Consider the following 9,433-nt stretch of genomic DNA (forward strand, 5'->3'; position numbering starts at 1 on the left):
GTGAATTGTAGGAGGGCACACTGCCGTAAGCTTAAGTTAGTTTAAAAATGTATTAGGCTAATTTAATATATTCACAGAATAAAACGCACCCTTGAAGTTAACCCTCTCTTCGGACCTAATTGTGTGGGGAAGCCATTTAAGGCAACTCCGCATGAAGCAAGACAACTCCAAATACAAATTCTGAACTGGATACATGCATTATTAGCTGAGTTGTAAACTTTTTGTGTACAAATTTACAATTGAGTATGCAAATGTAAATACATTATAAGATCTAATATAAATACAAATTTTGAAGTGGATACGTGTATTATTAGCTGAGTTGGGAAATTTTTATTTACAAATTTACAATTGTGTATGCAAAAATACAAATACAAATTCTGAAGTGGACACATGCATTATTAGCTGAGTTGGAAACTTTTTGTTTACAAATTTACAATTGAGTATGCAAATGTATTAACCTTGTAGAAACTAATATAAATACAAATTCTGAAGAGGATACATGCATTATTGCTGAGTTGGAAAATTTTTGTTTACAAATTTACAATTGAGTATGCACATGTATTGTAGAAACTAATATAAATACAAATTCTGAAGTGGATACATGCATTATTAGCTGAGTTGGGAACTATTTGTTTACAAATTATCAATTGAGTATGCAAATGTATTAGCCCTGTAAAAACTAATATAAATACAAATTCTTATTAGCCTTGTAGAAACTAATATAAATACAAATTATGAAGTGGATACATGCATTATTAGCTGAGTTGGAAACTTTTTGTTTACAAATTTACAATTGAGTATGCAAATTTATTAACCTTGTAGAAACTAATATAAATACAAATTCTGAAGAGGATACATGCATTATTAGCTGAGTTGGGAACTTTTTGTTTACAAATTTACAATTGAGTATGCAAATGTATTAGCCATGTAAAAACTAATATAAATCCAAATTCTGAAGTGGATACATGCATTATTAGCTGAGTTGGGAACTATTTGTTTACAAATTATCAATTGAGTATGCAAATGTATTAGCCCTGTAAAAACTAATATAAATACAAATTCTTATTAGCCTTGTAGAAACTAATATAAATACAAATTCTGAAGTGGATACATGCATTATTAGCTGAGTTGGAAACTTTTTGTTTACAAATTTACAATTGAGTATGCAAATTTATTAACCTTGTAGAAACTAATATAAATACAAATTCTGAAGTGGATGCATGCATTATTAGCTCAGTTGGGAACTTTTTGTTTACAAATTTACAATTGAGTATGCAAATGTATTAGCCCTGTAAAAACTAATATAAATACAAATTCTGAAGTGGATACATGCATTATTAGCTGAGTTGGAAACTTTTTGTTTACAAATTTACAATTGAGTATGCAAATTTATTAACCTTGTAGAAACTAATATTAATACAAATTCTGAAGAGGATACATGGATTATTAGCTGAGTTGGAAAATTTTTGTTTACAAATTTACAATTGAGTATGCAAATGTATTAGCCCTGTAGAAACTAATATAAATACAAATTCTGAATTGGATACATGCATTATTAGCTGAGTTGGGAACTTTTTGTTTACAAATTTACAATTGAGTATGCAAATATATTAACCTTGTAGAAACTAATATAAATAAAAATTCTGAAGAGGATCAATGCATTATTAGCTGAGTTGGAAAATTTTTGTTTACAAATTTACAATTGAGTATGCACATGTATTAGCCTTGTAGAAGCTAATATAAATACAAATTCTGTAGAGGATACATGCATTATTAGCTGAGTTGGGAACTTTTTGTTTACAAATTTACAATTGAGTATGCAAATGTATTAGGCCGCTCGTCCACACCGCCGCTTCATTAGCGCGTGGCCCCGGTGTGGGCTCATCGCCGCTTCGGCCCGCTGCGGATGGCAACCACACCGCCACGTCCACGCCCATCCCAGACCGCCCAAGCGCCAGCTGACGAGGAGAAACAGCCACCCTCGGACCAGGGGCCACCACCATTGTTCCCGCTGCGAGTGGCTACTACACTGCCGCGTCCACTACCATACCAGGCCACCCAAGCGCCTGCCAACGGGGAGAAGCAGCCGCCCTCGGACGACCTCTTCTGGGATTCACCAGACCAGGACGGCGCGGAGTTGCCGAGGAGATCTTCGGGCCGGGCCCCAGATACGCTGCGCTGCAGCCGAGGTGTCACCGGCAGCAGCACCTAGCCGCCCGGAGGTTACGCAGCCGTCGTCGCCCGACGCCGACCTGAAGGGCCGTCGACGAGCCGTCTTCCCTTATCGACGACCGACGCCGGCCCCTGCTCGACGAAGCCACGATGACAGAAGACCGCTCGTCCATTAGCGAGTGGCCCCGGTGTGGGCTCATCGCCGCTTCGGCCCGCTGCGGATGGCAACCATACCGCCACGTCCACGCCCATCCCAGAGAGGAGAGAGAGATCAATTGTATACGTACTAAGTCGAGTTTTAATCGTGCTCCGATGTTTTATCCTTTAAAGCCGGTTAAAAGTGCTAAGTTCTTGCTGGAAAAGGAACAGAAGTGTAGTGCGAGATTCCTGGCGTCAGTGGTACATACCCGGAACGTTCCTGGATTTCAAACCCATCAGGCCTCAGGTGTCCAAAAAATCTCGGCACCCTAACCGCCGCAGAAGCTTGTTGGTAAGGGGAGGGGGTACTCTCGCCTCTCTTACCAGCAAACGCCTTTCTTTTTTCACTCCACTCACGCTTTCCACAATCCACAAGCCTTTTTTTCCCCCGTTTTCCTTTTGGCACGCATACACAGCTGACCGCGGCTGATCGTAGTGTTGAGCAACGCTAACGCAGGAGCTCCTACAGCCGCGCTTAACAGCACGACACTCTTAGTGTTGGAAAGTGCTCGCGGCCAAGCTTCCCGCCCTTCCGCGATTTACATTTGATTCAAAATAAATAAAATAAATAAATAAGTAAATAATTAATTCTATTAGTTTGATTAGCCTGTATAACCCCAGTCGCAGAGCCAGGGGGAAATCCTTGGCCAGCGTGGAAGCCCGGCGCTGACCGACAAGCCGGCTATAAACCCCGTCGTGGGCGGAACAGCACTGGCGGGGTCGCCATGTGCATCGAGGGAAGAAGAAGAGGCAGCGGCGTTCAGCAGGAGCAACAAGCTCTTCCGATCGCCACAGCAGCACAAGACCCAAGGAGGGCAGAGCTCAGACTCTACGCCGCCCCCCAAGAGGTCACGAGACCCTGCAAGCCCGGCTGGTTAACCAAGAACTACGCCGGCCAAGAAATGCAAGGCGTCAGTAGAGGCAGCTTGCCAGCAGGATCTCCAGGAGATGGGAAAATTGCTGCATGAGGTTTCATTGAAGATGATGGACAAAACGACGCGTCACATCACCATGTCCTTGAGGGAGATGATTGCCAAGGTGAAGTCCCTGCACTCCAACATCCTTGTAGCAAACAGAACGGCCGCGGCAGGTGTCAGCGACAGGCAGGAGAGCCGGTTCGCGAATGCCGGAAATGCGCCCAGATCACCCAAAGCGCGGACAAGGAGCAGCAAACGGCGACCGCCTGGAAAAAGGAGGCATCGGTCTAAACCGAGCCGTGGAGAAGGCTAAGCAAGCCAGAGGCGCCGGGATTACCCGCACCGGTGCTGGCCCCGCCACTCCCTCGTCTAGCGCAGCAGAAAAGCGCAAAGGCGCCCAAGAAGCCCCGTGCGAAGCCGCCAGCGGCTGTGCATGTTGCATCGGAACAGCATAGGCCAGCCCGGAAGCCTGTGAGCCAGGAGAACCCCGAAAACGAATGGGAGGTCGTGGCGAGGAAGACCAGAACAGCGCGCCGCACTCGGCCAGACGCTGTCATTGTCCACGCGAGCGGCAAGTCCTACAGCGAGGTGCTCGCAATGGTGACGAGGAGAGACGACAAGCAGCTGCCGAACCAACAACGGCAACCTGCTCCTGGAGGTGGCGAAGGGTAGCGCCGAGAGCGCCGCGACAATGAAGGAGAACATCGAGAAGGTACTCGGAGATTCAGCGTCAGTGCGCGCTACGACTGAGGACTCAAAAGTCCTCGTCTTGGAAGTGCGCAACATCGACACGATCGCGACGAAGCAGGAGGTCTGCGCCACCCTCGCGGGTCAGCTTAACTTCGAGGCGGAGAGGGTGAAAGTGCGGAGTATGCGCCGCAGCTTTGCTGAAACCCAAACTGCAATAGTCAGCCTTACTTTATCCCTTGCCAAAGCCGTCCTCCATCATGGTGAAGTTCGGATTGGATGGTCCATCTGCAGGATCCGGGAACGACTTGGTCCCGTGAGGTGCTTCAGATGCCTAGAACCAGGGCATATTGCGATCCACTGCAAGGGCCCTGTGGACAGGAGCGGTTGCTGTATTAATTGCGGCGAGCCGGGACACAAGGCGGCCTCGTGCAACAAGGAGCCGTCATGCTTCATATGCGCTGCGGCTGGAAGGAAGGAGACGAGGCACAAGGCAGGCGCCAGGGGATGCCCAGTCTCAGATAGTGGAAAGGTCGACCTCCATGCAGTTGATTCAACTCAATCTGAACCACTGCAGGGCAGCGCAGGATCTCCTGTCGCAGACGGTGCGATAGCTTGGCTCGGAGGTGGCAGTCCTAAGCGAGCCCTACTGGGTTGGTAGCAACCGCGACTGGGCCACTGACCTCTCTGGCAAAGCGGCCCTGTGGAGCTGCGGAGCGGATGCGCCGGAGATGCGCGACACCAAATCAGCGGAAGGGTTCGTTCGGGCGAACATTGGCGGAACCTGGCTATACAGCTGCTACTTGGCACCCAGCCTTTCACTGGAAGCGTTTGGCAGGGTACTGGACGAGCTGTGCAGCGACCTGCGTGGGAGGAGCAACGTGGTGGTCGGCGGAGACCTTAACGCCTGGCCATGGAATGGGGGTCCTCTCGGACCAAAGCCAGAGGTCGAGTGGTGCTGGAGACCTTCGCCTCCCTGGACGTAGTCCTTCTGAACGAAGGCTCCCGGCAGACCTTCAGCAGGGCTGGGGTGGGCTCGGTAATCGACCTCACCTATGTCAGCAGTGCGCTGGCCAGCCGCGCCCGGTGGAAGATCAGCGAGGCCTATACCGCCAGCGACCACGAGGCTATCGAGTGCTCGATAGGCGCCGCGCCTCGCACGAGTGGGTCCCTACTCCCGGACAGGAAGGCGTTCCGGCAAGACACCTTCAGGCCGCGGGATTTTGCAAATGCCCTCGAGGGCTTCACGGCAGGCGAAGCAGACGGAGCCAACGAGACGGCCGACGGCGCTTGCAGCCAAAGCATGCTACTAAGAAGGCCGTTCAGAAAGCACCACTCCCCGGTGTTTTGGTGGAGCGAGGATATCGCGGACCTGCGCCGTAAATGCCACCGCAGCAGAAGATTGTTGCAGCGAGCTAGAGGCACCCCGCGCCTTCTTACGTGTAACGACCGCTACAAGGCAGCAAGAATGGAGCTCAAGACTGCCATTAGGAACAGCAAACGAGAATGCTTCCTCAAGCTGTGCGACGCCGCCGAGGAGGATCCATGGGGAGGAGCCTAAAGAATGGTAGTAAAGAGGCTTAATGCGGGTGGCTGTGCCCCAACCGACCCGGCGACGCTGGAGAGGATTGCTGTCTCCCTGTTCCCGAGCGGTCGGCAGGTCTTGATCTGACCCAGCACCGAGTTGGGCGACATCCGTTGGGTCACGGAAGCTGAGGTTCTCCTTACCGGTAGAAGCCTGAAGCCCAAGAAGGCTCCGGGGCCAGACGCGATTCCGATTGGGCAATCAAGCTGACTCTATCGCTGCTGGCGTCCGAAGTTGCCGGACTGTTCAACAAGTGCCTTCTGGAGGGGACGTTCCCCGACAGATGGAAAAGGCAACGTCTGCTACTGCTGCCCAAGCCAGGCAAGCCACCAGGAGAAGCATCGTCCTACAGACCGATCTGTCTGCTGGACACGATCGGCAAGGTATTCGAAAGGGTGATCTCAACCCGGCTGAGCCAAGCCATCGAAGCCGCTGGTGGACTCTCCCCGGAGCAATATGGCTTCACGAAGGGGAAGTCTACGCTGGACGCCATTGCAAATGTAGTCAAATTGGCGCAGGATGCCATTGCCGGAACCAGGTGGAAAGGAGGAAGCAAGTCCTACTGCCTGGTAGTCACCCTGGACATCAGGAATGCCTTTAACTTGGCAGACTGGAGCCGTACGCTAGAGTCCCTGAGGAACTTTAACATTCCTGGGTACTTGCTGAACGTAGCTCACAGCTACTTCAGCAACAGGGTACTCATGATGGACACGAGCATGGGTCCCAAAGAGCACAACGTCTCAGCCGGAGTCCCGCAGGGCTCCGTCCTGGGTCCACTCCTTTGGAACGCAATGTACGACGGCGTGCTGAGGCTTTCGATGCCAGTCAGCACCAACCTGGTTGGATTTGCAGACGACGTCGCTATAGTGGTGGTAGCAAAGGAGCTAGCATCTGTGGAGGCGCGCGCGGACACGGCCATCCAAGCCGTAGAGTCGTGGCTGGCGGTTGCAGGTCTGGAGCTGGCGGCCCACAAGACGGAAGCGGTCCTAATCTCGAGTCGGAAAGCGGTGGAGACTGTTAGCGTGCTGGTTGGAGGGACGAGGATCCGGTCGCAGAGGGCGATCAAGTACCTGGGCGTCATCATCGACACCCGGCTGTCCTTCAAGGAGCACCTGGAGTACGTCCACCAAAAGGCCAGCGGCTGGAGCGCTCTCTAGGATGCTGCCGAATACTAGAGGTCCAAGGCAGTACACGAGGAAACTCCTCTCATCTGTGGTGACCGCGCAGATCCTGTACGCGGCATCAGTTTGGGCCGAAGCTGCTTCCGTCCAAAGCTACATGCGAGGAGTGGAGGCGACCTACAGAGTATGCGCTATCAGGATCGCGTGCTCGTTCCGGACTATCTCGGAAGACGCGGCACTGGTCATCGCAGGGCAAGTCCCACTGGCGGAGCTCATCCGGGAGAGGAAGGAAATCTTCGCTGCCATGCAGGACAGGAGGTTGCCGCTAGAAGGAGGAGCATAGAAAACTGGCAGTCCCAATGGGACTCCTCTTCTAAAGGCCGTTGGACGTACCGACTCATCCCAGACATAGCGCGATGGGTAGATAGGTCGCATGGGGAGGTCAACTTCTACCTGAGCCAGGTGCTAAGCGGCCATGGATGCTTTCGCCATTACTTAAAGCGCTTCGGCCACGAGACGGAGGATTGGCGCCCGGAGTGCGGATCTGGCATTGTGGAGGACGCGGAACACGTCTTCTTCGAGTGCCGGAGGTTTGGCCTGGAGAGGCAGGAGCTAGAGGAGGTAGCTGGATCCACGATCAGCGCCGAATCCTTGGTACCGCTCGAACCCAGAGAGTGTGGGAAGCGGCAAACTCATTTGACGCTTGCGTGATGAAGACCCTCAGGACCCTGGAGCGAAGGCGGAAGAGCGGCCGGAGTAGGGGCTTTTGCGCCCGCGAAGCAATGCCATGCGGCGGTACCGCACGGCGTGAGCCCGTACTTCTACGCAAAATCTTTTCCGTCTTGTCTAATCAGTAGTGTACATTTTTTACCAGGCCACCCAAGCGCCTGCCAACGGGGAGAAGCAGCCGCCCTCGGACGACCTCTTCTGGGATTCACCAGACCAGGACGGCGCGGAGTTGCCGAGGAGATCTTCGGGCCGGGCCCCAGATACGCTGCGCTGCAGCCGAGGTGTCACCTGCAGCAGCACCTAGCCGTCCGGAGGTTACGCAGCCGTCGTCGCCCGACGCCGACATGAAGGGCCGTCGACGAGCCGTCCTGCCTTATCGACGACCGACAAGGAATCTGCAGCCGAAATGCCGCTGGCAGCAGCACCTAGCCGCCCTCCGCTGCCGACCGCCGGCGAATAGGTCGCCGCCGCAGCCCGACGGAAAGCCGAGGAGTTGTGCGACGAGCTGTGCTCGTCATCCACCGAGCCTCCCCAGTTGGGCGGTCCGGAGCAACACTCGGCCCGTTATCCAACTCCGACGCCGGCCCCTGCTCGACGAATCCGACACGATGGCAGAAGACCGCTCGTTCCAGCACATCCACGCAGCCGCTTTATCTGAGAGTGGCCCCGGTCCATGGACGACCTCTTCGGGGATTCACCGGACCAGGACGGCGCGGTGTTGCCGACGAGATCTTCGGGCCGGGCCCCAGATACGCTGCACTGCAGCCGAGGTGTCACCAGCAGCAGCACCTCGCCGCCCGGAGGTTACGCATCCGTCGTCGCCCGACGCCGACCTGAAGGGCCGTTGACGAGCCGTCTTCCCATATGCTCGACGAATCCGCCACGATGGCAGAAGACCGCTCGTTCCAGCACGTCCACGCCGCCGCTTTATCAGCGAGTGGCCCCGGTCCATGGACGACCTCTTCGGGGATTCACCGGACCAGGACGGCGCGGAGTTGCCGACGAGATCTTCGGGCTGGGCCCCAGATACGCTGCGCTGCAGCCGAGGTGTCACCGGCAGCAGCACCTAGCCGCCCGGGGGTTATGCAGCCGTCGTCGCCCGACGCCGACCTGAAGGGCCGTCGACGAGCCGTCCTCCCTTATCGACGACCGACAAGGACTCTGCAGCCGAAATGCCGCTGGCAGCAGCACCAAGCCGCCCTCCGCTGCCGACCCCCGGCGAATACGCCGCCGCCGCAGCCCGATGGAAAGCCGAGGAGCTGTGCTGGTCATCCACCGAGCCTCCCCAGTTGGCCGGTCCGGAGCAACACTCGGCCCGTTATCCACCACCGACGCCGGCCCCTGCTCGACGAATCTGCCACGATGGCAGAAGACCGCTCGTTCCAGCACGTCCACGCCGCCGCTTTATCAGCGAGTGGCCCCGGTCCATGGACGACCTCTTCGGGGATTCACCGGTCCAGGACGGCGCGGAGTTGCCGACGAGATCTTCGGGCCGGGCCCCAGATACGCTGCACTGCAGCCGTGGTGTCACCAGCAGCAGCACCTCGCCGCCCGGAGGTTACGCAGCCGTCGTCGCCCGACGCCGACCTGAAGGGCCGTCGACGAGCCGTCTTCCCTTATGCTCGACGAATCCGCCACGATGGCAGAAGACCACTCGTCCCAGCACGTCCACGTCGCCGCTTTATCAGCGAGTGGCCCCGGTCCATGGACGACCTCTTCGGGGATTCACCGGACCAGGACGGCGCGGAGTTGCCGACGAGATCTTCGGGCCGGGCCCCAGATACGCTGCGCTGCAGCCGAGGTGTCACCGGCAGCAGCACCTAGCCGCCCGGGGGTTATGCAGCCGTCGTCGCCCGACGCCGACCTGAAGGGCCGTCGACGAGCCGTCCTCCCTTATCGACGACCGACAAGGACTCTGCAGCCGAAATGCCGCTGGCAGCAGCACCAAGCCGCCCTCCGCTGCCGACCCCCGGCGAATACGCCGCCGCCGCAGCCCGATGGAAAGCCGAGGAGCTGTGCTGGTC

At 54.8% G+C, this 9,433-nt stretch overlaps 1 protein-coding gene across 1 annotated transcript; it reads left to right on the forward strand.

The window, feature by feature from the left end:
- The first annotated feature begins 3,978 nt into the window (after positions 1-3,978).
- Positions 3,979-5,535, forward strand: LOC138927991 (uncharacterized). The gene is made up of 3 exons (XM_070283859.1): positions 3,979-4,579; positions 4,671-4,841; positions 4,916-5,535. Exons 1-3 carry the CDS (start codon positions 3,979-3,981, stop codon positions 5,533-5,535), a joined length of 1,392 nt encoding a protein of 463 aa, XP_070139960.1.
- The last annotated feature ends 3,898 nt before the right edge of the window (positions 5,536-9,433 follow it).

The sequence above is a fragment of the Drosophila kikkawai genome, chromosome 2R (assembly GCF_030179895.1).
Source record: "Drosophila kikkawai strain 14028-0561.14 chromosome 2R, DkikHiC1v2, whole genome shotgun sequence".
Taxonomy (NCBI): domain Eukaryota; kingdom Metazoa; phylum Arthropoda; class Insecta; order Diptera; family Drosophilidae; genus Drosophila; species Drosophila kikkawai.